The sequence below is a fragment of the Pterocles gutturalis genome, unplaced genomic scaffold, assembly GCF_000699245.1.
Source record: "Pterocles gutturalis isolate BGI_N339 unplaced genomic scaffold, ASM69924v1 scaffold5868, whole genome shotgun sequence".
NCBI lineage: Eukaryota > Metazoa > Chordata > Aves > Pterocliformes > Pteroclidae > Pterocles > Pterocles gutturalis.
In genome coordinates this window covers 22,961-50,671 of record NW_010120313.1, presented here as the reverse complement: position 1 = coordinate 50,671, position 27,711 = coordinate 22,961, and the positions used below count along the sequence as shown (strand labels likewise).

The 27,711-nt window shown below is 36.3% G+C and overlaps 1 protein-coding gene across 1 annotated transcript in view; it reads left to right on the top strand.

Moving 5' to 3' along the window:
* ESR1 (estrogen receptor 1) overlaps positions 1-27,711 on the top strand; it is a gene marked incomplete at its 3' end in the record, with an annotated part of 135,546 nt that overhangs the window by 103,654 nt on the left and 4,181 nt on the right. The window contains exons 3-4 of the mRNA XM_010076852.1: positions 2,607-2,797; positions 17,026-17,142. Of these exons, the coding sequence (XP_010075154.1) occupies positions 2,607-2,797; positions 17,026-17,142 (308 nt within the window). The remainder of the gene's footprint in view (positions 1-2,606; positions 2,798-17,025; positions 17,143-27,711) is intronic.

Here is a 27,711-nt window from a genome sequence, read left to right as displayed (position 1 = left end):
TTATTATTCTTAAAGATAATTTTAATTGAAATATATTCGTGAGCATACCCTTGATCTGAGTGAAGATAAATATTCTGAAAAGATGAAAATTTAAATTATCTGGACTGAATGATGACTGATACTTTTTGTTATTTCTCTACCATATGTTTTTTTTACCTGTTAGTTGAAGTATAAACTGGGAAATCAGGATTGCTTTAGTAGGTCTGTGTGTGTGTGTCTGCGTGCATGTGTGTGGTGTTGGAAGATTGCTACACACCTGCAAAAAAAATGTGATTGTTTTGGAACCTGATGTTTTCTTGCATTTGCTGTTTTTAATGTGCTTTTTTAAAAAGCTAAAATTTTATAAGCTGTGATTTATTTTTATTTCTTACTGATACGAAAATATTTTTGTGAACCTTGTCTTGTACACCATGCAGATTTGCAGCAGTTGATTTACTTTAGATATTTAAAACATTCTTGTACCTATATACACCTAAAAGTATGTATTTTTTAAAGAGCAACATTGTGGTTAAAGTTGTACTGAGAGGATGAATTAGGTGATCTAGCTGCAGGCAGGAGAGAATGGGGTGGAGGAGATAAGAAACAACAGCTTTGATCAGTGCTCAGTACAAAAAAAAAAAAAAGTCAATTAAATGAGGCACTGAGGAAAAGCAAATTCAAAAGAAGATTCAGGACGTGGAGAAGAATTAAAAAACTACCTAGATTTGGTGGGCTGGAAAAGGTAGTTACATGAACCATCTATGTGTTGTATCTATAATGATTTATTAATGATATTGTTTTCACCTTTTCACATTTTAACATCTGCAATACGCAAGGTTTTGAGGGTTTTTTTTTCCCTGCCTACTTTTGTAAGTTCATGTTGTCAGAATTGTGATGTTCTTCAGCTTTTACATCTCACTAAAAAGTCAGAGTTGTGCCATGTCAGCTCTTCACCATATGCAGTTTCTTCTGTCTTGAACAAGCCCCCCCCCCGCCCCCCCCCAAAGTAATTAAATACGTGTTCAAAATTAGCTGGCATATAAGGCTTGGTAAGGAACTTGGGGTTTAAAAAAGTGCAGTTTTCCTGAACAATGCCAGTAGCAGTTTCCACTATCTAACATGTCAAAGCCTCATGTTTCTCTGTAACTGATATTAATTCAAAGCTGTTCAATGAAAATATGTCATATTCGGGGACAGAAATTATATATAAGAAGTCTCAAGAGGGTGGCTGGTAGCACATGTGAGAGTGTCCAGGCGGCTTTGGTTGGTAGAAAGCTTTTGGGCATTGAGATGGACAGCAGCAGGAGTTGTCAGGCAGCTATGGCTACATCAAAGAGGATAATTGGGCATATGAGTAATCAGAAAGCTGCTGAAGAGTACTGGTTTGGAGCAGGAAGGTGCTAGTGGTGCTAGATGCCTCAGTTCATATAAACAGGATGGTTTTCTGCACTGACGAAGGGAATAAGTCAAAATCTGGTATGCGGGAAGAAACCTGAAAGAGAGAGAGCCCCCCCAGTTTCCTAGGTTCAAAACCAGGATATGTTTGCGGAAATGTTGGGACTCTGGGGAGATAAGAGCCACCTGTTTACTAACCAGCAATTAAAACATGCATGGTAAGTGGGTAATTACTGTAAACAGTAGGATTATTCATGCTTCAGCTTGTGTGATGCTGTCACACCCAATTGTATTTGTCTCCCAGGCAGTTTGTAGTGCAGACTCTTACTGGAGAGCATGTTTTGCAGGAGCTGTGCCTTCCAGGACCAATCCCAGAGTTCATTGCTGGTTCCCTTGGTAATTTCACATCCTCTCGTCTCTTTGAATGTTGTTTACCATGCCTGCAGCAGCTACTCATAATAGCCTCTTACCAGATTCACCAGATGTGAATTCACTGCCGCTACATTATAGATTTGCTCAGTTTTCATTCAGCAGCATACTGCACACAAGTCATGTGCATGTCTAGTATGTCTAGTAACGTCTAGTATATGTCTAATAACATGTATGTTACTAGAACAAAAATTAATTGTCAACAATTTTTAATACCCTCTGACTTTTCTTGTTGTGCTGAAACCACTTCTTAAGTTTTATGAAAGTGGTATTCTAACGAGAATAGGGACTGTCTTATACAGTATTATATCTTTGACAATGTAAGGAAAGTTTGCACCTCTGATAGGGCAATAATATTTGAAAATAGCCTGGTTAATAATTTAAGTGACTTGCAAATTCAGGTGCCAACATTAAGTGATATTTGCCTCTGATTCTCAGACTACATACTGATGCTGCAGTCATGCTGAATCCTTTGGACAGGAACCAGTACACAAAAGAAAAAGACTGATTTTATTTTATTCCTTTGCAATGTCTTGAGAAAAGTTGATTAGTTTATCAAATAGCTTTTTAATTTTTCAAGGTACAATGCCTAATAGCATCAGTTTAATTTGTGAGAAATTGCCCTGTATCTTACTGGTTCTATACCTTTCCAACTAGAACAGGATAGAGGGTGATAAAAGATCATTTTCATGTCCATCTGTCATTTAGAAGGATCTAGATCTGCTCTTCTCTCCTACAGTCTGCAGGAGTGGATGAGACTTAACGTTGCTGAAAGAATTGTGCTTGTTTTTTGCTATTAACAGGCCAAACTCTGATAACAGGCGCCACAGCATCCGGGAGAGGATGTCCAGTGCCAATGAGAAAGGGAGCCTGTCCATGGAGTCCACCAAGGAGACGCGGTACTGTGCTGTCTGCAATGACTACGCTTCAGGCTACCATTACGGGGTCTGGTCGTGTGAGGGCTGCAAAGCTTTCTTCAAAAGGAGTATTCAAGGTAATAAGCTGTTCAAGTGAATCACCTTTACTCTCTACTCTTGAGGAAACTGTGAAGTTGAGATTGCAGCCTGGGCCCAGGACAAGGACAGTTACTGGGTTTTCATTAGCAGCTGCTGTGCTCTCCCATATATTTTTAGCTCTGTATTTGGTGAATGCTTCTAGCAGGTATATAATATGTTGTTATTTAGTGCCACACTAATGATTTTAGAAGCTTTTCTATGATCTCCTTGGTTTAGGTATGTCTGACCATGAAGGCAGTGAGAAATCTAATTTTAAAATTTGTATTGGATCAAGATGGCCACTATTTCAGGCTATGTATATCTCTTTTCTGTGATTACATTCTTAACCAAAGCACTTTTTTTTGAGAATTCCCTGTCAGATGAAGATTGATTCATATAAATTGATTTATTGATCTTTATTTAGTATTCTATTAGCAAGATGATTCAATCTAAATCTCAACTCCTTGAAGATGTGAGATGTCTTTTGAGAACTAATATTGAAAAGGAACGTTTTCTTGATGAAATAGCATTTGTATCAGTCAGCAAAGCAGGGCTTTGAACTACACATAAAATGATTTAGTTCATAGTCTTGTCATGACTGAAAGTACACTGTGCAAGGTGTCCAGTAGAGTAAAGGGCATCTAACACAAACAGTGTTAATTACTGAGACTGAGATATTTCTTGGTTTAAATGCCTGTCACTCTGTGGAATGGACACTTTTTTGCTTTGTTCAACATCTCTTCAACTGGGTAAGAAGTATGATTCTACTGAAAATATGGGTAGTCTTCAGTATCTAAGTCTTATTTTAGAGAAGAAAATGAAACAGATTTCTTCCCTTCCAAACAGCAAACTAGCAAAGCACTATGCTTTAGTTAGGTTTCTAAAGTTTTTTAAATCTCCAGGTGATGTATAGGCACAAAAATGTCACTCCTTTTTTGAGGTAAGCATAGTAAGGAACAGTTGTTATGTTATATCACAAGGTGTGATTATTGCCTCTTTTGTTGCATGACTACCACTGAGGTGAGTTAAATAAAACTTCTAGCAATCAGCTCAGCATTTTGCCTGCCTTAAAGAAAAAAAGTGAAAGATTGACTGTGGGGTAGACATTGATGAAATGATTGAATGTCAGTGATTAGTTAATAGCTACTTGTATTTCTTCTTTCCCAGACTCATCAAAATGATTTTTAGAAAAGAGAGTGGTTACAGTCAGAGGTCAATAATAAGCAACACTGGAGGGAGAAAGTGTGAAATGTTTTTCTCTTAACATCAGAATGATTTACTTAAACTTCTGACGTAGGGAGAACAGCTCCCTTATTAAGCGTTTTTTGTTATTTTTTCATTTTGAGTTCCCCTGAATCAGAATCATTTTTAGAATTTTGAAATTCTGTCTTTGTACTCAAACGGAACTAAGTCAGCAACAAAGAGAAAACTGAAATATTCTTAAGCAAATGTAAGAGTAATTGTACAGCACAGATCTTCAGCTCTTAACCATTATGCAAGAAGAAACAAATCTTTCATTGAGTTCCACGGTTGTATGTTAGCACTTGGGTGGTTTTGCCCAAGTTTCCATGTGGACAAATGTTATGGTCCTCCACAATGGATCTGTTATCTATTTGTGCTAATTTACATACTTACTAGTAAGTTTAGGTCTTGCTACATTTATATACTTAACGTAGTTTTTAAGTAAGTCAGCTTTAAAAATTTAAAGCTTAAGCTATCAGTGTCCTGCAAAATGCTTTTCTCGATCTTTAAGTCATGTTTGGTCTAACTTAAGCCCATTGCTTCTTGCCCTACCCTTGTGGGCATGAAGAAGGCTTATTACAACAACCTTTTACATAGTTGAAGACCGTTATCATATCTTTCCTCAGTCTCCTCTTTTTTAGACTAAACAAACCCATTTCTTTCAGTAGAGCATGCTTTCTAGACTTCTGATCCCATTTGTTAAACTCTGTATTTTCTCCAGCTGATCCACCTCTTTCGTGGTTAACAGCTATTGTAAAAAATGAGATCCACTAATATCAAGAAAATGATTCAAGAATATGAGTACTTATGAGAGAATTTTGACCATTTGATCACAGATGGTATGAAAAGTCCTCTAATGAACTTTTAAAGTCATAGATATCCCAAATAAGGGATTTTTTGAATTTCCTACTAGATACAGAAGAGATCTCTACCTCAGCAATTGTTCTTGTTGGACATGTGTCCAGTTTATGAAAATGACAGTAATTTTTAGATGGAGAATACATGAGAAAACATTACAATTTCCTTGCAGATGGTAATAATTTCCCAGCTATCTAGGAACGAATGCTACTAATATGTAGGTGTGAGTGTAGAAGAATATGTGGACTAAATATTACTACATCTGCATTATATATATGATGTGCATTCCTAAGAAAGGGACAAAAGATTCTGGGAAATCATACAGTTAAACTGTATTGAAGTACACAAGAGTTGTTTGTATAAGCAAAGTAAGGTAGAATGCAGCAGAGACTTTTGTTGCTGTTTATAGTGTGTCTTTCTTTGAATTAATGATAAACATGCTACTCTCATGCTTTGGTGTTCTCTATTTCTCAATACATGTATAGACGCAGAGATGACTGGCCATTTTTGTGCTTCTCATCAGAGATTTCACAGGAGAATTGCTACAGTGAGGTTTGATGTTCTTTATATGCTGTAGTCAAACATTCTACAGGGTTCTTAATAGGACCACAGGAAAAAGTGAATACACACATGAATAATGGACAAGCTGTATGGGGTAATCTGTTTTCTTCAGGGTGTATTTGTTATCCTCACTGATATCTGAGGTATCTATACTTGCATAAGTATATACTTAAATTTTGTGAAAACTCACATCTGTATTGGACCTTGCCCAAGGTGGAGATGGATTTTTGTCCAGGGGGGCTGGAATGTTTCTGGAAATATTTTGTGAATCTTAGATGCTGAGCTGGTTTTCTTTGCTGTCAAAGTTCAAAAGGCAACCTGAATTAGTAACCGTCTCTCAGTATGTGCATCTGCTCAATTTTGTTTAAACAATAGGTGGTTGGTGGAAAATCTTAACTGCCTTCTGAAACTGCCTATGTGAGTCCGTTCTGTTAATATATGTCTGCAAAATAATTTGGGACCTTGGTTTGAGAAAACTGTGCAGACTGATATTAATGTATAAAGTTTAATGGGAGAAAAAAAATACGACACCAGGAACACTGTGTTGCTTGGTGACAGAAGAGTGTTTTATTCCTCACCCAGCATATGTAGCCTTCAGGAGTGTATTTGGTTAACTGAGTTGAATCCAGAAGTGTAACAAGCAGTCACATCAAAGCACAGTGTGCTTGTCTACTAAAATATTTACGGATTTTAAGACCAAGAAGGGCCATTAGACCATTAAGTCTGGTCTTAATATAAACTTCATATAATGTCTGTGTACAAAGCCTGGTAACTTGATGGAGGTAAATCTTTTAGAAGATGCTCAGCCTTAATCTCTAGGCTCAAAAGCTTTCTTACAATGACTGCTTATTCTAATGATTTGTCCTCCCATCTGCTAAAAACTTACCCTTCTAATTTGAAATACTTTGGCTTTTACATCACATCCATGAACCAGACTTAGTATCTCATATCTTTCTACTGTGGGAAGTTCTTGTAACTTAAATTGTTAAAAGCAAATCACCTGGATATCTTCAGTGAATTAAAATGTTTCAATCTCCTGCTGTATATCTTTCTGTTTTCTGTGTCCTTTGTCTTTGCACCTTTTCTGGTCCCCTCACACCCATAATAGCTTCTTTAAAATTTGGATGTAAGAATTGGATGAAGTATTTCAACCTCAGCCTTACAAATGCCATTTACAAATTAAAAATCCTCTTGTGACTCACACATTCTTTTCCCCTCCTTCTAATTCTCTTGTTTTTTTGGATAGCCACCAAAGGGCATGGGATAGGAAGGAATTGTCATATCTGACAAGCATCCAACAAATGCCTACGTATGCGGGGCTGAGAACCCCCAGTGGGACCACAAGGGATTCAGAACAAATGAGAGGTGACTCCTGACACTGGAGGGTATCTTGATCGCAGAACTGTCAAATTATTTTAGAAATCCCTGTTCTATTTCCCTTCATATGCCCTTCTGATGTTTTTCAGGTGCACCCTCTCTGGGTTTTCTCACAGCTGTATACTCAGACAAAAATCTGGGATATTTCACAAATATTTAGTTAAGAATCACTAGGTGATGCAAGGCAGTACCAGCCCAGCAAGAATAGCTTGGCATCTGAGAATGGATGAACAGGTGTGCTAAGGGATTCCAGCAGCCTGCCATTAATGTCTTGATCACAGAGTTACAGTGGTCTCCCAAGTGCAGGGATTCTTGAAACTGGGAAATATTTCAGTTGTGTGACTTGAATATGGATTTTATTTAACAGTTATGCCTTCTGACCATCAAGTAGGAGAGTTTTGGCAGGAGACTTTGGGTGTTATCAATTGTTTTAACTTCACAGTGATAGAGCTGTACTTTGATGAAAGTATGTAGTTCAAACTTTGATGCTAGGAGTGGTGGTAAAACATACATACTTTCATCTGAGTTGGAGAGAATTTCACTCATAAAACATGCCCAATAAGTGGGTGTTTAGGTAATGATGCAGTGCAGCAATTGCAATATGGTCAATTTGGGATGTTTCTGAGATCTATCCTTTACCTTTCTGTTATCGTCCTCTGTTTTCATGGTATTTTTGTAATCGGTTTGATAACAGCTGCAAATGCTGCACAGATCCTGCAGCCAAGACAGAAACTCCCTAATAGAACTGCTTGTACAGTGATTCTATGAGTTGTCAGCAGAAAGAGCAAAACTACAAAACATGAACCTAAGTCTGACTAGCAGAGGCAATTACAGCAAATAAACAGGGGGCTGCAGACTGATCTCTGGTCTCAGGGTGGAAAATGTTGGAAGTTCAAAGGCTAGAAAAAGTGTATTTGGAAAGTCCACCAGGGTTTAGCTGTCGTTGGGACTGCTCTAATAGCCTGTGGTCAGCCAGGTTCTTCTGAATTTTTTTCTTTTTTTTTTGGTGGTTTTAGTAGTTTTTCTCTAGGGCCCCTTAAGTTAAACATATGCTCTGATTGTTGTCCCCTAATGTGCATTTTGAATATCATCAGTCCAATTGATGATGATCTTGTTTCAGAAACTTGGGTGTTACTGAATGGCAAGAGTCAATACTTCATTTTTCCTAAGAAGGCAATTTTGAATATGGTATATTTCCAGCGAGTTCTAAGTGCTGCATTCAGCATGGATGTGGCAGTGACTTAAGATTTTCACATCCAAGATACTTCGTTATTTTTCATGGTCTATGCAAATCATAAGGCTACAGTGGACCTTGAGCCCTAGTCTACCTTTCTGTCCTGTGATAGGATCGACTGTTGCCAATTCCTTACATATGTTTATTGAACTGCTTCTTAAAAACCTGTAGCCTGATTCAATGTTTTATTCTTATCTTTGAAGGCTACTATGAAATTTGAATCTTCCTTCCTGCAGGTTAAGCTCATCACTTTCTATCTATCACGCCACAGAAAACAAATTGTTCTCTTTCCTTCTGCAACAGCCTTTAAAGGACCAGAAGATGGCTATCACACTTTAAAAATAAATAAATCTATTTTACCTATCCTGAAGAAACACAGTTTATTCAAACTTTTCTCATAGGTTTTGTTTTCTAGACTTCTAACCTAGTTACTCTACTTTGGAGATTCTCCACTTTGTCCTGTTTTCTTTTTTTTCTTGAAGCATTATTTCCTTCTGTATGATCCTTTATGAGTAGTGAACAGAGCAACAGGATTACCTTACAAGCCCAGCTGGTAGTATTTGTCTACATTGATCACACTGTAATGTTTGCCTTATTTACAAAAGCATGACAATGTTCACTCATAATCAGTGTGATGCAGAATAAGCTCAAAGATACTTTTCTGGAGAAGAAACCACTTTTCCCCATGTTGTTTTCATAGAATCATAGAATGGTTTGGGTTGGAAGGGACCTTAAAGATCATTGAGTTCTAACCCCCTGCCATGGGCAGGGACACCTCCCACTAGCCCAGGTTGCTCAAAGCCTCATCCAGCCTGGCCTTGAACCCCTGCAGGGATGGGGCATCCACAGCTTCTCTGGGCAACCTGGGTCAGTGCCCCACCACACTCACAGGAAAAAAACTTAATATTTGATCTAAATATACCTCTTTCCGCTTGAAACTGTTACCCCTTGTCCTATCACTCCACTCCCTGATAAAGAGTGCTTCGCCATCTTTCCTATTTTGTGCATCTGATTATTCCTATTTTAACATAATGATTTATACTGGTCCTTACTTTTGGGATGTTTTTTCCCATGTGCTATCTCCAGTTTGACAAGATAATTTAGAATTCTTATCCTGTAGACTCCTGCCATTTATTTCAGATTTATTTCTGTCTGACTAGCAGAGTAGTCTGGTCTTTTCTCTGTTCTTCTAACACATATAAATGTCATCTACAAATGAATAACATTTAATAAAATAAATACCCCAGTCCATTACCCATCAGTGAGGAAAATGCTGTACGGAACTGGATCCAGGACAGACACCATGGAGCCTCATTCAGTATCAGCTTCCATTGTAACAGTGAACCCTCATAGTTCTCTGAGACTGTTTTTCTGAAATAATTTAAACTATATTTTTCTAGCTGACATATGAAATGTCACCTCAGCAATGGGCAACGTACTTTACCAGAAAGTAGATAACACTCACTGACTGTTATGTGATTTTATAAATGGCCATTGATTCTTCCTCTGCCAAGTCCAAAGCTTTTCCCACCTCCTAGATAAAATTACTAGCCCTTAGAAGCTGTACTTAATTTATCCTACATTATTAGCTTTAATGGTGTTTTACTTCCTCTGGAATATGATTGTTGTGTTGTATCAAGCAACAAAAAAACCTTAAACAGTCATTCATGTTGCAAGTATTTAATGAATATTTCATTTGGAAACTCACATTATTCGTAGATGAGAGCTGAGCCTGTCAGCAGTTCAAAGAATTCACAAGGGGAAAAAAATATTTAAAAAAGAGTTTTAAATTTAAAAATTGCAAGAGAACATGTTTGTTTGTCCAGCAGGAAAGTGCTTAACTGTTCCACTTGTTTTTAGAGAGTGTGAAGGGAAAAATGGTTTTGTAACCTCATTTAACTCAGGTGGATTTATTAATTTAAACTGGCTCCATAAGTTTCACTCCCACAAACTTTCAGGCTTCCTGTAGGTTAAGTTGTCCTTTCCAGTCACTTTTGAAAAGTGGAAATCAAACTAGAGAGAACTGTATAAGATGAGTAAAATGATAAATGTACTGGAAGTGCATGAAGTGATCTTTCACATAGTTTATTTCCAAGAGGACTCTATTAACAAAATTTTCTGAAGTATGTGTACTAGTTCAGAGTTACTCTTGAAAGAACTAACATGTCAATTAACTGCTGGTATAGTTTAGTAACAGATCATAGAATCATAGAGAGGGTTGAAAGGGACCTTAAAGATCGTCTAGTTTCACCCCCCCTGCTGTGGGCAGGGTTGCCAGCCACTAGAGCAGGCTGCCCAGGGCCCCATCCAGCCTGGCCTTGGATGCCTCCAGATGTTGTAAGTATTTAGTTGTCCGAATTCTTTGAATAAGTTTATGTATTGCTCTCAAAGATTTAATTTAGTCACAAATTGTTGTAACAGTTAAACTTCCTTTTTTATAAATAGCACAGTTATTCCCCACTCTAAAATGTGGCTAGAGATATGCAGGATAACAGACTAAGTTATCTTTGTTGACCCTTCTGATTGTAAAATGGTTGAATCTTCTCTAAGGGCATGGATGATGTTAGGGTGTAAGTGAGCAAACCAAGGAGCACAGATACATATTAGTAAATGAAAGAAAAGCATAATTAGGTTTTACTTTGCATGAGAAAGTGGTACATAGGCAGAAAATGTTCTTTTTTGTCAAATACTGATGTTAAAGATTAGTATATTACTTTAACAAACCAGGAGCTGAGTGTACCGCAGTTTCAGTTTCACAGACTTCAACGCAGAAGACTCACTGTGCTTAGAAATGCCCATGTCCACTGTGCACTCTGCGCAGTGAGAATCCGGTTGCCTCTGAGTAAAACAGAAATATCAGCACTTCCTTTACAGGGATACTGTGCGGATAGACACATTACAGCTCCTTGAAAACTTCATGACACCAGGAACCATTCAGGTACCAAAGATCCAAATATAAAATAAGACTATCTAAACTTAATCAGTAGATCCCATTACAATCCAAAAACCCGATGTTACACCTGGAATAAAAATAGAGTTATATGAATTTTCTTGTTGCTAACAATCGATTTGATTTAAGTACGCAAGAGAAATTTGCAATTTTTTAACTCTTTGGCCTCTTTATATTAGTTGTTAGAGTTTTCTGTAGTAGAATTCCACCCCTTCCCACTTTAGTTCAAGTCAACTGTGAAGTTAAAAATACAAGAGATCTCATTCAAAATCTGTGGGCATAAGATGGCCATGGCTTGCTTATGACTCTCTCTGAAAATGATTTTTGTCTCTGAAGGGATCATATTGAGATGGTTGTGAGTAATATATTGTGGGAGTCTTTCCAATGCAGCTGTTGGTTTAGTCATGTGCCAAGGATTTGAAATAATTTTTATTTATCAGATAGGAAAACAAAAACTAGACGCCACATACCCTGACAGATTTTGTAGAGAATGGGGTCTGGATTGGCGTATTTTTTTAATTCGTCATGAGGAAAAAAATATACTTCCTATTTAGTTACCTCATCTAAAATTAAAAAAGATGGGAATGGAGTTTAAGTAGACTTTGCACATGGTATCATAATCCTTTAATAGCAGATGAAACACTAATTGAAATTTTAGGACTAAGGCCAATAACATAAACTTTGAAATTATCTGCTGGAGTAGAAAATATAATTTTATACTTCTGTATACTTTCTGTATGTCAGCCTTTTTCAGAGTATGTGTTCATGAGTTATTAAACTGGTGAGATGGCTGCAGGTTTAGTACCATCATGCAATGCCCATTCTCATTCCTCTTTCTTTGTTTTTCCTGTTAGCTGAAACACTATACGGAAAGGTTAAAGGAAAGGTCAATGTCATAATCACTTGGCTTGAATTAACTGCTCATGTGAATGGTGCTATACATATGTGAAGGCAAGAAGATTCTACTAGAAGGTGAACACTCAAGTGTGGGAGCTACATGACACAGCTGAAGGACATAATACAGAGTATATAGATTTAAACCTTTCCTCCTTTCTCATTCTTCAGTGGTTCTGTGATCTTTCCAAGGTATGCATAGAAGGATGCCTTCCTCGCTGGATGCAAAGGACGTATGTTTTAAAATCTTCTAGGCCCTTTTCCTTACTGTCACATGTAATAATATCTTGCTAGTTTAAAAACAGAAAATGATTCGTCTTCACAGCAGGGATGGGTAGTTCCTAAAATAATCCAAGCTCCAAATCCAAAGACCTTGTCTGAGGATAATTAAGCCATGAATTTGAGTGTCTGTGCTTATAAAGGAGTTAGACATAACCTTCTGTTCTTTTGTGAAACCTGTTATAGAGTGGGATTTTAAGATCAATCAGTGTGGTTTTATGGGACACTTTAACTTAAAATTTGTATAACTTTTTATTTTGCATTCAATATTTGTTCATACTGGGTTAGCATACGCAATGTCCGGGGGCTAGTTTTTTAAATTTTTACTGTTTATGAAAATTTTCCACTTGCTGTTGAGGCTATTCTTTCTGAAGTTTTGCTTTTCATCTGCAGTCTTCCCACTCATCACTTGCTTGGCACCGTAAGGTGTGGATAAAGTCTACACTCTAGCCTTCCCTTCACCTACATGTATGAAATTCTGTTAATTTCGCTATCAGAATAAGATCACAGAAGGACCTGGTGCTTTCACAGGTAACAGGTAACCTGGCAGATGCCTTATGCAGGTAGATAAAGGATAGTTTTAGAAATTTGTGTGACATGAGGATTGAAAATAAAAGATTAATTAAAGGAAAAGCATGTATTAGTAAAAAGGATAATAATAATTACTGGCTTTGTTTGAAATGTATGATGAGTAATTCAACTACACCAGTTTAGGTGTCATCTAAAATTCACCTGACAAAAATATTCCTTTATTGGCTTTTCATTAAGCATTCTTAAACTTGCATGCCAACATGTCAGTATCTTTAGTTCATTTTTTTGTACAACTTTTGTATTGCTTAAACTAATCATTCCCTCAGGCTAATCTTGGTGTTTATTGGAATATAATATGGCAACTGCTTACATATTTAAGAAAAAAATTATTTCTGAGTTACTTTAATTGCCTATGATATATTAATATGACTCCAGTTTTAATCCTTGCTGGCCATGGACAAAATCAACTCAGCTCTTCAAAGTTGCAATTCAGTGAAACACTCAAGCATGTACTTGACTTTAACCATATATACTGTGCTGGGACTACTTGCTGGAAGTACACAGATGCTTAAATGTTCTGCTGAATATAGTAACACTTAACTTTAAAGAAATATGGAGTGTTTGGCTGACTGAAGCCCTCACAGATAAATCATCCACCCACTCTGATTCAAGCATGCACTGCTGTTGCATATACCATAGCTATCTTGAGGACCCTCAGACGGACAGCGATGAGTATCTGAACAATAATACTAGCCACGTGAATCACAGTGATGAAAGTCAGACTGCATGTGCACTAAGAAAAAGCTCTGATTACGATAGACTGGGGTAGAATAAACCTAAAAGCATCTTAATTTCAGACATTATCTTCTTGTTGGCACTCTGCTTCCTCATCCTTCCCCTCTGCATTGTTGGTCGTCATCATCATACAGATTGTCACATCTAAAATTAGTGCTTTGAGAAAAGAGCCAGATCTTTGCACTCTGATCTGGGAAGAACTTAGCGTATAATAAAGTGCTAAATAAATAAAATACTTAATGTAATTTTTACTGTTTTAAAATGTAAAATGTATGAGATATCATATGAAAAACAGACCACCTCTCCTCAAGCTCCTCCAGTAGTTCCCTTAAACTCTTCCTTTGTAGCTCGTGACAGTGCAGGTCATACATATCGCGGGATTAAAACTAGGGGTTCTACCCTATTAAACTCACTGCCTTTCATTTTTTTGCAGGTTATCTGATCATTTATTAAAAAAAAAAAACAGTCGGACTACAGAGTCCAAGTGGCATGTGATTCCCTTGATGAGTATCAGTGATCATTGAAGACATTTTTTCCTTTCAGTATTCCTATGATATCAACTATGCAAATGGCCTAACTAGCCTCTCTTCTAGCATGTATTATTCTTTGGATACCATGACAAAAAAAGCGCAGGACAACTGGGCACTTGTTGATGTGTCCCACTTTCATGCTGACGCTTCCCACCACTGAGAAATCCCTTCTAATAAGTCAGATTGTTCAGAATCTTGCTGAGAGAGGAGCTTTAGGGATAAAATAAAAGGTAGAGTAGTTAAGAGACAATTCACTTTACAGCAGAGTTATTGAGTTGTACTATTTCACTTTAAAATAAAACTTTTGTGTTTTACTTATTCCTTAAATGTGTTTGTCTACCTTTTCCCTTCCATGCCACTCTAAGCTACATGGCCCTAGTCTGTGTCTGTGCCTTGCAAAAGAAAATTTCTTCCTCACTTCCTGTGACTGAATGCTTGAAATCAGATGGTATCGTGGAGAAGCAGGAAAGGTACCTGCTTTCCTTCTTCTCTTTGTTTCTTTCTTCTTCCCTGATTAATTTGATAATAATTTCTACCGTATACTCCAATTATCAAATATTTTCTTCTGGTTGCTTACATTTTCCTGTTTCCCGAACGTATGTTGGTTAAGCTAAACCCAAAATTATGAGAAATATTAAATGCGTTATCATCTTCTTAGATGTACAGCAAATATGAAGTCTAAACAATGACATTACTATGGCACTAGTAATCTGAATAAATATGCCCCTCACACACAAATATTTCTTGTTTTGTGTTAAAAATTTCACGGGTTTTATTCTGTGAAGTCTGTCAAGTACTCTGAAAGAAGATTGTGTGCATAAAAACAGACTAATAATGCTAACCTTTAAAGTGTATATTTAAGATAAAACTTTTAAATGCAAAATTGTGAAAATATGAATCATGTTATTGTCAGTAGGGACTGTAGCTCTATCACAAACAGGATTCTTTTATGTACTATTCTAGAAACCAAATGCCTATTCCCAAACACTTGCAGTTTGTGTAAGGAAATCTGGGTTCAGAGCAAAAGAAAAGGTTAGCACCTGCTTAAGCACTGTGGAGCAGGATGGCTGTCCTGCTGATACTGATTCCGCTTGATTTTTTATGTTTGCATATTGTCACTTTTTTTTTCTGAGAGTTGAACCTTATGCACGTCAGCTGGTCTGGCAAAGGTGGTAAGCATGTCTTCAGCTTTTACCTAAGTGGTAACATTTATCTGCTTATTTTACAGAGAGCTAAATGGTGTTCGGAATAATTTGTGAATTCAGAGCCTGCGCTTCTTCCCCTTGTAAATTTACCTTTTAACTTCACTAGAAAGAAGATCAGATACTCTGTCAAAGTCTTAGTTTTTAAAAAGAGTAATCAGAGTTTTCCATCTTTCTCTCATGCTATTTCAGATCTTGGCTTATAAAACAAGGCTGGCAGTTGAGGTCAGACACTACAATCTGCTGCTGTTTCGTGTGACCTAATAAAAGTGCATTTTCTTAAAAACATGTCTTTCCCTTTTTGCTCCTTGGTTCCCTGTAGCTATTGCATTTTTCTATTGTTGAGGCTCTTTTCTTTCTGACTCGATTTTTTTTCTCCTTCCACGTGAAATATTTCAAATTAGGTCTAGAAGAGTGTCTCCTTCCACGTGAAATATTTCAAATTAGATCTAGAACAGTCTGTTTCCTACCAGAGGAACTGAAAATTAAAACAGTCTTTCATGCTGAGGTTGAGGTGGTGTTTCTGTTCTACCTGTTTACCTCAGACCTGGAGCAAAGCCTGTGGGTTCAGATTTTTCCAGTATTATACTGTTCTATCAAGTAGAACTAAAAAATAATAATCCTGTCTATTTGAGACAGTGTGTAATCAGCTGTCACCATGTTAACAAGTTTACAGTTTGTCTGCTTATTTTGATTGGATCCCAGTTCTGTAGCCTTAGAGAGCAGATGTTCCTGGTGTAATTTGATAGTAATTTTTACTTTATTTTCTAATTTCTAGTCAAGGATAGATGATTTGATGAGACCAAGGCCTCTGTCAAATCTCCACCCTACTCTACCTCAAGCTGATCCCTTGACCTGAAAGAAAGAACAAACAGTTCTGCAGTAAAATTGTTTCGTTGTGTACTGTACCTTAGTTGTGTTTAGAAGAATACAGAATAGCAATAAGATCATTTTAGATAGGCCTTTTTATCCTTGCTAAACTTTGTCTATGGTTGGAAAATAATTTTATAGCAGGTTTAAACACACATTTTTTAAGAGAAAATTTGAATAGAAGATTGAATGTTTGTAACAGGATTTGAGATGTAGAGGGTAATGAGGAAGTGAAGCTCTGAAGGAAAAGGTACCTGTACCCAACTCGGTTGCAGGATATGGTAATTTAAGATTTTGTCATGCCAAAAAGTTTTCGCACATATCAGTAGACATGTAATTGGAATTAGAAACTGAATTGTCCCTGAAATACAATTAATAATTGTAATTAATGGTTGGTGTTTCTATTTTATGCTGTTGTTTGTTTCTTAACTGCCCCAGATTGTGGTAGATATTAAAAATGTTTTGTTCACAGGTGTTTTTAAATCTATAAACCTCTAACCATTTTGTGCAATCTATTGGTTAAACAGCAACATCAAGACAGGCACATGGACCAGATGGCATTGTATTTCTTAGGCTAGGAGCAAGGAAGTCAAGGGACTTGTTCATATTAATCTATTATCTTTTGTGACTGCTTTAGTTGTTCATTATTTTAATTATTCTACAGAAGTTGTAATTTGTGATTTTAATAATACTTTTAAAGAACTTGCAAATAAATGTATTGTGAATAGATGTTAGTTTCACTACCCGTGTCAGTACTTTTATGATAGATTGTGACGGTAACCCTACTTTCTTCTCCAAATGTTAGATGCTGCACTAAATACTCAGTTAAAAGTAAAAGAATATTATAGGCAGTTTTGTTATGTTTGAGTTTAACTGTGTCCTTACTTTCCCTCTGTTTTTACAGGGCACAATGACTACATGTGTCCTGCTACTAACCAGTGCACCATTGACAAGAACAGAAGAAAAAGTTGCCAGGCTTGCCGACTAAGAAAATGCTACGAAGTGGGAATGATGAAAGGTGGTACGTACACAGCAATCAACAAATTCTCAGCATTGGTGTCTGCCTTCCTGTCTTATAAATTAATTGGACAGCTAATATGGTTCCTAAAGGAGGAAGCAACTAATTATTGAGCTGAAGTGTATTCAATGAAAGACTGATTAAATAATAATAATAAAAACCAACTCCCAAATACCACGTTATTATTCTTGCCCAAATTTGCATCAAAATTAATAGGAACATTGACTTTGGTGGAGTCAGGATTCTTCTGTCAATACTTTTAATTCATTATTTTTTTGGTCTCTCATGGTAGTCTCCATGATCATAATGCATGGAACTTAACCTGAGGTTTTGTAGCTTTTTATAGTTCACTGTGAAAAGCATTGGTAGTCTCAGATCAGTCCATATTCATTAAAATAAACTTCTGAATATGTAATACTTGTTGTGTGGATTGTGAAAGGGAAAGCAAATTCCTCTATCCCAGTACTGCCCACATCTTCTGTATATGAATTAATTTCACATAACAATATTAAAGGCTCACTCATATTACAAATCTGAGAGAAGTATCACTTTCTTGGAATATACTTATACAATAATGATGTCAGAGAAGAAGAATCAGACACTGAATGCTTAGGCTTAAGTGGAATACCACTAAATTATTTCATTTATATACATAGTGTTCAACTTTTGGAGGCAAAATTAGAAATATATGACAATAGTCAATAATTGCTATGGTATATTCTTAGATGGAAGAGTTCTTTTGTAACATAGGTATCATGGTTGATCCAAAACTGCCTTTCTCATATATGTTATGGTACTTTACATTTCTCAAAGGAGACAGAAGTTAGCTGGTTTTAATCCTTTTGAAAAAGCCAAACTCCTAAGAATTAAGAATATTTAAGAACAGGAAATGATAAAGTTTCATATTTGCTCTAAAGCAGAAGAAAATCTTGTTGTAGCCTATTAAAATTTTCAGATTGCTTTTATTAATGAAGAGCAATCATTAGCTTTATTGAAACTTGTTTCCACAGGAAAATTTAGAAAACTAGTAAGTGCTCAGAAGAGAAAAGACTAGAACCCATGCGTGAAAGGAGCTAATTGTTAAATTAGATTGACTTTCCCTTCCTCTGGCACACCTAATGCTTATTTATTCCACAAAAAATGTGGGACAAGAGAGAGGAGTAGTTCATCATGCTTACCCTTCCCACAACAAAGTATTGTTTATAAGTCCCGTCTGTGCGGTCAAGGTAGGCCAAGTCCGGGAATCTTGGGAGAAAGAATAAAGGAAAATTAGTCCGTTGTTGCTGTGCTTTGAGGTTGAATCTGCATTTTACTCAACTCAAGGCTTAGGCAAGAGCTGAGACTGATTCTGTTAAAATCAGTTTCAGGATGCAAGCAGGACAAAGGTGTCACATCTCTTTTTAGTTCTAACACTTAAGATAGTAGCATAAAACAAAAACAAAGGGTTTTTTTGTTTCTGTCTTAACATCCTGGTATATACAGCTAGAACTCTTTGAAGTGAAATGTATGTAATTAGTATCACAGCTATGGTCTGGAGAAGTTAAAGGTTCAGATAAAACAAAATAAAATCAGAAAATCCCATACAGAAATTTGCCATGCAGCTTTAGCCTCGACTCTTGCACGTATGGCAGATTATAGTTAAGATATATTATGTTTTAGGCTGATGATATTATATCTTTCATTCATCAAATTTCCATTCATTATATTCATATGTATTTAATTAATGTTCCACTATACCAGTTTGATGTTTTTCATATCTCTTCTCTAAGATGCATGTTGTAATAGATTTTTCATTGTTCCATGCATGATTGTTTCAATCACATAAAAATTGCACAAAATTCTCAACTAGCATTCTGTAGATTAAAGAAGTCCAAAAAAAGACTAGAATTTTGTCCAAATTTTCTTTCTAATACAGATGTTTTGGAATTTTAATTTCATAAAATGACCCTCACTTGATTAAAGTCCTGTGGATTTCATCCTTTCCTTTTGCAATGCTGTAAGATTTCTATAATCGGTACAGCAAATGTCAGTTCAAAAATAGTAAATGTATTTTGGGTTTTGTTTGTTTGTCCATTTGTTTGTTTTAACTAAGCTCAGAATTTACAAGCATGGAGATCAAGTGCATAAATTCTGCCTGGTCCTATAGGACCACTAATAATGCACTGAAATCCACCACTGGTTCATGGGCAAGAGTTTAAGAATATTTATTTTATGAAGTCCGGGGAAAATTTCTTGGATTTCCTCTGCTGCAGGTTATAAATCTGGCATGCCTGCAGGTGAAGTATTCAAGAAAAGTAAATTTAATGTAGGTTGAAGTGAATAATTCAAGGTTGTGCTGGACTGATTGCCAATCCTGTATTGTCCACGTAGCTGTGAGAGAAAGAAATCCTTTTCTTTAGGTAGTACTTGATAATTTTCACATTTCTCTCAAAGGAAGAAAAAGGTTAAGTGAATATTCCATCACCTTTGGAATGGCATCTGGCATAACTTTTAAGAGTTAACTTTTAAATGCTTCTAAATATTTTATTTTTTTTTTAATTTCTCTGAGGAGCTCTCTTAAGCTTTTCTGTTTTAATAGATCTCTTATAATAACACTTTTCTTCAACATACTTGAATCGTGTAGTGATGCGGTTAACTTAAGGTCCACATTTTTCTCTAAAAATTCATACTTCTCTTGATTGAATATTTTTAATTAAATTTTCTCCTTTTGTTCACATTGAAGGATTTGCCTTGTTTGAAGGCATTAATTCTATCACATATTTGAAAAACCTTTAGTTGTGTCATATTTCAATTTCATATCTATCTCCACAATTTGCCTATGACGATATACCTTTTAGACACAGTGAAAAACAGCCGTAATCTTTTATTTTCTCTAAATGTGATCTTAGTATTCCTTCTGCACTGAATTAGCTGAGGTTCCTAAATAAATCGTCAAAGCTGCTGACTTGTGACTTTTATCTATCATTTAACTTCTGAGCAATAGCTGATATTAATTATTGAGTTTAAGTAAATATGGGGGAAGCTAGATAAAATCTAGTTTAAATGTCTCTGGTTAATTTTAAATATAGATTATAAACTATGGTTGCTGAGGTTCTTCTCATAATTGGTGACTTAATGCAGCACGAAAGAGTACATATATATTACTTTTAATAGAGTAGACATAACTGAAGTATGTTTTGGGGGCTTCATTGAGAAAAAATGCAGCCTTCAAGTGGCTCTTGAGCTATGCTGTAGGAACATTTATTTATGAGCTTCTGTGGAAATTTTATCTTTTTTTTTTTTTTTTGTCCCACTGTTCTTTAATCTTTAAAAAAACTCTTTCAGTACTGAAGAGTTATTTTCTTCCTCTTCACTTATGTTTGCAAGTGCTTCCTTCTGCATCTGTTACTGTGTTGCTTCAAGAGACAATTAGACTGCCAGAATCTCTGCTGATGTAGTCAGCATCTGAGGTAGAATTTATAGCTGTTATTTTTTGTCCAAATGCTTTACTCACTCTCTGTGAATAAGCCAAAAACACCCTAAAATTATATGTTTTTATTTAGTCTGTGCACCCCTGTTTGCACGTGAGGATAAAGCAGTCACATGGAATAAGCTCTTTGACATGTCCCTCTTTGTTTTGGTTGATTAGCAGGGAGGAGTAGCCTTGTTTTTGTTTATGATCCACTGATGTTTTCTTGAAGATTATTTCTGTTCTGGTTTGGAGAAGTATATTCGAAGTTACTATTTCATACAGTGGGTGTCCCGGCCTCCAAATGGAGTTTTTACAGCAGTTGCAATCCTGAAGCTCCAAGCATAGGCATGGTCCAGGTGACCTCTTCTCCAATACAGATTTAGTTTTCCATGTATTCATTGTTTTAATGTCTTTCTGATGACTTGGCTCTGAAGGACCTCATTCTCTGAAACCAAAAGCACCTTACTTTTATTGTTATTTATTAATTAAGCATTTTTATAGTGTAAATAAATGGGGATTTCTAGTTATTAGCACGCTACATTCTTCCCCTCCTTTCATGTGTGACAAGGCAGATTTAACATAAAGTGCTCTGTGGGATCATTTCTCTTACATTCTCTTGAAATATTTAGCCACCCATAACCACATGGGAATTCATTCTGGTTCAGTGTGACAATGTTGCTGAAGTTTAAAACAAATTTTTACAGGGGAAAAAAAAAACAACAACTTTTGGCAAATTTGCCATCCTCTGAAGACAAACCTTGTTGATTTTTATCTTTAAATGGAGAGAGCTATGCTTCCTTGCTGAATGTTATATTTTTTCATGCTAAAATGCTAGAGAGTTATTAAAAGCCTTCTGAAAAGGAGAGGTAAATCGATATCTGATGCAACCACGCGAAGGGCTCTAGACTTTCTAATTTTCCATGTAATTATCATTTAATGAAATACAGTAAAAATAGAAATTAGTCAATGGAGGAAAATAGTTTAACAATGTGAAACTATTTTATCTGAGGAGAACCTTTATGATATTTGTTAGACATACTGTTCTGTACTAAGCCCAATAACTGTGTAGGTGAGGCCTGATAAATGTAGGGGAAATGTTCATTTTTGAGATGTAATTAACGGGCTGAAAGCATGTGCTCAAGTAGCATTTGAAGCAAGGTTTTGTGAGTTTAGAGCAGCCTCCTGGAAAAGAAGATGGACTTGAAACCAGGTTTTTTAGTGAAATGTTTCTTTTTCCCCTTTGTACACAAAGTGGATTGCTGCCATTGAATTATCCCGAAACATAATATTCCACTGTTTTGCACCTAAAATAAGAAGGAGAAACCGTTCCTGTGAACACTTTTGCCAAAAATACTTTATCTTTCTATTCCACTTCACAGAATCATCTGGGCTAGGAGGAACTCCAGGACTTGTTGGGCCACCTGCTCAAAGCAGACTCAACACTGAATTTAGACAAGGTTATTTAAGACCTTTTACAGTCAGGTGGAGATTGGACAACCTGTCTTATGCTTATCTATATGCTATAGCTAGTTGTATAAAAACATTTTTAATACTGCAAAATTTTTGTTGTTTTACTCTTGGACACTTGTTTGATATTGTAAAGCTAATTATATCTGTATATTTGTTTACATTTGTTTTTTGGCCTTTACATACTTAAAAATTCCTAATTAGGAATTATTTTAGTTGTGATATTACTTTGGAATAGATACAGCAACGAGACAGTCTCCATTTAAATTGCTAGTTAATTTTAAATGAAGTCTGGGATCCTTGCAGTGTCTCTACCTCTGTCTGCCACTTGTTCATACTACAGGTCCCTCAGGGTGTCACTGTGCATTCACCAGTTTTGGGCAAGCCTCTGCAGGTCAGAACAGCTGGTGTTTTCTCCTTGCTGAGCATGGGAAATTTCTAGAGTACTAGAGCTTTTGGTTCTTCACTTGGTTTGGCAGTTCAGTTCTAGTACTATTAGTCCTGATCTATCAGGCCAAATAGCATCAATATGCTAATTAATTTATCTGATTTCTAAAATGTAGCAGTTAGAATTTCTTGCTGTCATTAAGAGTTATACTCATCGACTCATACTCTGAAAACTACTTGGCTTTTAGAAAATATAATTAAATGTATGCTTCCTGTAAAGGCTTTATAGTGACTTCTGAAATATCTATGGCTTCATTGTAAATATTGCCTAGAAATGGGGCTGTTGCCACCCTTACTGTAGCCAAAACTTCATGTGATTTGTGCAGGAGTGTCGGCACTTGTAGGGTTTCTTTTGAGTGATGGATTAATTGAACTTCTCCTACAGGTTAGGATGAATCATGTCTTGCACCTTTACCTGTAATTAGTAGATAGTTGGTTCTCAAACTGTAAGTTATGACTAGTCATTAGAGATGTCAAATTACATTTGCCTGCTTGTTAACAGCACTTTTTGTCACCAAGTCTTTAAAGACTCTACATGGAAGACCAGTTTTATGATCTGCATCATGGCTGGTAGGAATACTGGGGCACTGTGGTATGTAAAGTGTCTTGATCACTGAGCAAACAGGTGGCAGAGCTGGAATGAGAGGCATTTTTTTTGGAAGAAAACCCACCCACGTAAACAGACATAGAGTATTCATCAACCACTCAGGAGCAGAAAAAATTGCAATATCCAGGTGCACAGACCAAACTCAAATCTGTAATTTATTTGTACTACTGAGTCTCTAGATATCCTTGTCAGAAACCAGGCTGTTAAGCACTGTCACTTGAGGCAGGCCTGTTCAAGATTAGGCATTATTTTATGATTATTTTTTTTAGAAGATTTCAGACAATGTTTCTCATTTAAAGTAATTGTCAACCCAGATGGGTTTTCAGCACAATTTACATGTCTGTTTGATTTTCTAAAAGAGAAATGGATATGAAAAAAAGAAGCTGGTTGTCTGAATCATATTAAAAAAAACTAATTTATTAAGCCTACAAAATTTGAATTTGGAAAGTAATGTTACTTTCCTCTGACCAAATAACATATTTATGTAGAGAGAACCAAGCTGAAGATCTCTCAAAATCTCAAAGCTCTCAAAAACACATTGGAAGGACCATCATTCTGAGATACAGTACAGTATGAGGACCAACGTTATAGTCTCTAGCTTTCTGAAGGATGTCTACTTATTTATAATCTCTTTTACTTACCACATATATTTAGTCTTTTGTTCTCAAATAGGGTTTGTTTTACAAAACACCAGATATTGCTTCTCTCTGGCAATTTTCAACATAATTCTGATGAGGTAGATCAGTCTGCAAGAGTAACAGAATTGTTCAGAAGAGAAGGCGTTTCCAAGCACTTTTGAAATACTTTGACAAACTGACAAAATTATAGGTCACCAATGCTGCAAAGCTGTGTGTGTATATAGAAGTGTCAAATGTCTCTTATCATCTGGGGTCTGCTGGTGAGGAGCAGAACTGCGGACAAAGAACCTCATGTTCAAAGGTTGTTCTAGACTGGGAGATTAGCTGGTAAACCATTTACTCACCACTGTTTCCAAAATTAATCATAGGTCTGTCTTTTTATTGTCCTCTTAGAAAAAACCCAAACATTGCTTTTCCTTCCTGACATGATTTTTTTTTTCCTCCCAGAATGTGGCCACACACTGTTGACTGCTGCAGGGGGTTTCAGCACCATTCACACGCCATCCTCCCACTCGCTATTCCCACTCTGACTTTTTTTCCTCCAATTTATTTATGAGTCAAACATCTTAATTTTATAATCCTGTTTAACCTAGGTGTTGCAGTCTTTTCCTGTATATAAGGCTGTTCTTTCTCACAATGTTTCCACCAGCCTGGTTCTGAACATGTTCCTCCTAGGAGCTGCAGCAGCCTTGTTGCTGAAATGGGTAGGGAGCAGTAAAAAGAAAAGTCTGCATTATGGGAAGCCACAAACTGGGAAGAAAATCTTCAAAGCTAAAAACTAATTTCTGAGCAAAGTTTTTAAGTAGGAGCTTCTCCTTGGGTTAAAGGTTACTTATTCTGCAAAATAAGTTCCAGTAAGACACCAAACAACTCTGATACGAATGAGAAGCTATTGCTTATACACTTGCTGCCTAGAAACTGAACTCTGGTTCTCCAGTTCTGGCATTTAGCTTGTCATTACGTTTTGATTTGTCAAGTTTCCAAAACTACTTTGTTTCCACTAGTTTAAGTGTTTGAAATGCCATCCGAATGTCTGTCAAGTACAAAGTGGAGGTTAATTTGTAGAGCACTGACTATTGCAAGGATTTACAGAGTGCTGCCCGCGTACCATTAGCGTTAGCGCTCAAAGTTACACGTGGATGACTTGTGAGCAGTGGTTGCATTCGTGTGCCCATGGCTGGGACAGTGAGTGAGACGCATTATGACCACCTGAGTGAACTAAGTGTGGGAACTGCAGGATGGCAAGGCATTGGCAGTAATGGAAAGATGGTGAACAGTAGTGAAACATTTCACATGTTGTTTATGGGGTTTCTGAGCAACTAGGGGACAAAAAAAAAAAAAAGATATTGTGACAGAGATTATGTTTGTCTGTGATTTGAAATATTCTGACTAATTAGTATTTAGTCCAACAGCATCCTGCTTCTCTGATGGTACTTTGTCAAAAAGGGGGAACAGGATGGATTTGTTCATGGATTTGTTATTTTCATGGACCTCCCCTCTAAACCGAATATCTTCTGGTAACCTAAGGAAGTAAAGAATCTGAAATGCAATTGAAGTGAATATGTTTTCCTTGCAGCAGTATAAAAATAGTGGGCCATTGCTCAAATTATGACTATATGTAATCACTAATATTTAAACTATCTTATGTTATTTTGTTAAAAAGCCTTTCTATTGTCACTGAATCGCAATGTGGAAGCCAAGACTGTACCTACAGATAAACTGGTTATTTGTACGCATCAGGGCTAGCATACGCTAGAAAAAGAAAATTTTTTGTGTGCCTAGAGTTTTAGCTTGAAATGTTTTGTAAGTAATGCACACATGCATGAAATGGGTAATGTTTACCAATGGTGACTGAGGTGTTGCTTTTAATTTTCTTGCGTGCTTACTGGGTGATTTTAAGTTTCTGTACATTGATTTTAATCTTTCAAGTTCTTGAGAAGTTAAAACCATTATGACTATAAGAACCCTGAGATCCTCAGGTGAAAGATACAAAAATGTGTTCTAATAACAGAGTACTTGAGATCTCACAGCTTTATCACTACAACCTATGACCAGTTATTTTTTTTCCCTACTCATATGATTATGAAGATATATGTTATGACAACTACAGAAACCACTAGAAGCAGAATTTTACTGTAGATCAAAGAAAAATTGTATGAATTTTACTGTAGATCATATAAAACCAAAAAGCCCCAAGTAAACAATATACCCCTAATTTGTGTTTCTGTAAAGAGAGACGAGTAACTAGCTTTTTCTGTCAAGACGTTGCCCATGAAAGGAGTTAAGGATTAAAAAGTTATTCTTTCAGTACTTTCAAAACGTCTACTGCAGTATAAACTCAGAAAATGCAAGGGCAGGATGCAGTTAAGTATTTTGAGGGAAAAGACACATGGATATACTGACTGCTATATCCTAAAGCAAGTATTTTATTAAGATAAACTTTTTTTTTCAGTCATTGCATAAAAATAAAAGATAATACCATATCTTCCTTCTGAAACAAGAAAGATAAACCAGAAAAAAAATATGTTAGTATTAACCTGAGTGGAGTGCGTCACCTCTGGAAGTGTATAAAGTGACGGAAAACTAGGCAGGGAGCAATTAGAGTTACTTACCAGTAATTATGTCCTGGATATTAAATATATCCTAGAGACATTAATTAATCCTATTGTCTGCATTAGTTCAGTTGTCTTCTCCCCTTCAGATCTCATCAATTCTCTTCCTAGCTGTTTTGTTTTTTCTTTCTATCTGTTCTGCTTTTCCTGTGAATTCTTAGGTGCTACAGCCCTGTCTTCTGGGGCTAGACAGAGAAGCAGCAGAGCAGTTCATTGAAAGCTGACTGTTAAAGAGTTCTTCTTCTTCCTTGTTCTCCTGTAAATATCAGCTCCTGAGGTGGAGTGACAGCTCTCACCAGTCATCTCTCTTTTCCTAAATATTCTCACAGGAGAATATCCAAAATCTTACTCAATTACATGCATAGAAAGCATATGAAACAGCAGGTAAAATTCTTTGTTTATAAAATGGGAAATAAGCCCTCCTATTTCCAGTAGACCTTATATAGCAGTTTCTGGGGTAAAATACTGTCTCATCCCACTGTATGGACCTGGAATTCTGAAGTCAAATGTGCCACCGCTTCTGGTTGTGCTGTATGTGCAGAAAAATACCTTATCACTTATTGCAAGATAAAAGATATTGTTCCTGCCTAAATTCACAAGTTTTAACTTACGTTTTTCAATAAAATAGTTATGTCCTCTCCCAAACTAGAGCAGTGTGGTCAGGTGACTTGTGTGTGTCATGCAATGACAGCTACAATTAAATTGATGGAAAATCAATTTCTGTGTATGACATGTACAGTCATTATGTGTATCAATAAAGTATATAAATGGTTGATTGAAGTTGCAAAGTGCAATTCTCAAATGTTAGAAAACATAGAAATCATTGGTGTGACCTACACTGAATCACCTTATGGTATGATCTTGTTAGTATCCTTTGCCTCCAGAAAATTGCAAAATGTTGTTTCTGTTGCCACTGTTAAATATGTGTCACAGTTCTAGTAACTGATTTTGCAGATTGTTTGCAAGGTAAAGCACAGAGATGTATTTGAGACAGAAACTTCAAGAAAGTCCAAAATTTTTTAGGCTGTGGACATTGCTCAGGGCTGACATGTCATCTTCTCTGAGGTGATCCAGGAGATTGCAGGTCAAGGAGAGTTTGTGTTCATGAGGCTGGTCTCTACATAGGAAGTGCCTCGAGCCTTCTCAATAACTGATGACCTCTGATACAGAGAGGCAAAAAAGGATTTGCTGAAAATCTGTATACTAAAACACAGTTAGAGGACTATATCTAAAATGCGTATTTCTACGATTCACACTGAGCAAAGCAAATTTTCTTCTATTTGTTCTGCACCTCTTCTTCCTGTAAATATTCTTCAATATTTTGTATAATACTGAAGATATAAAAGTGGA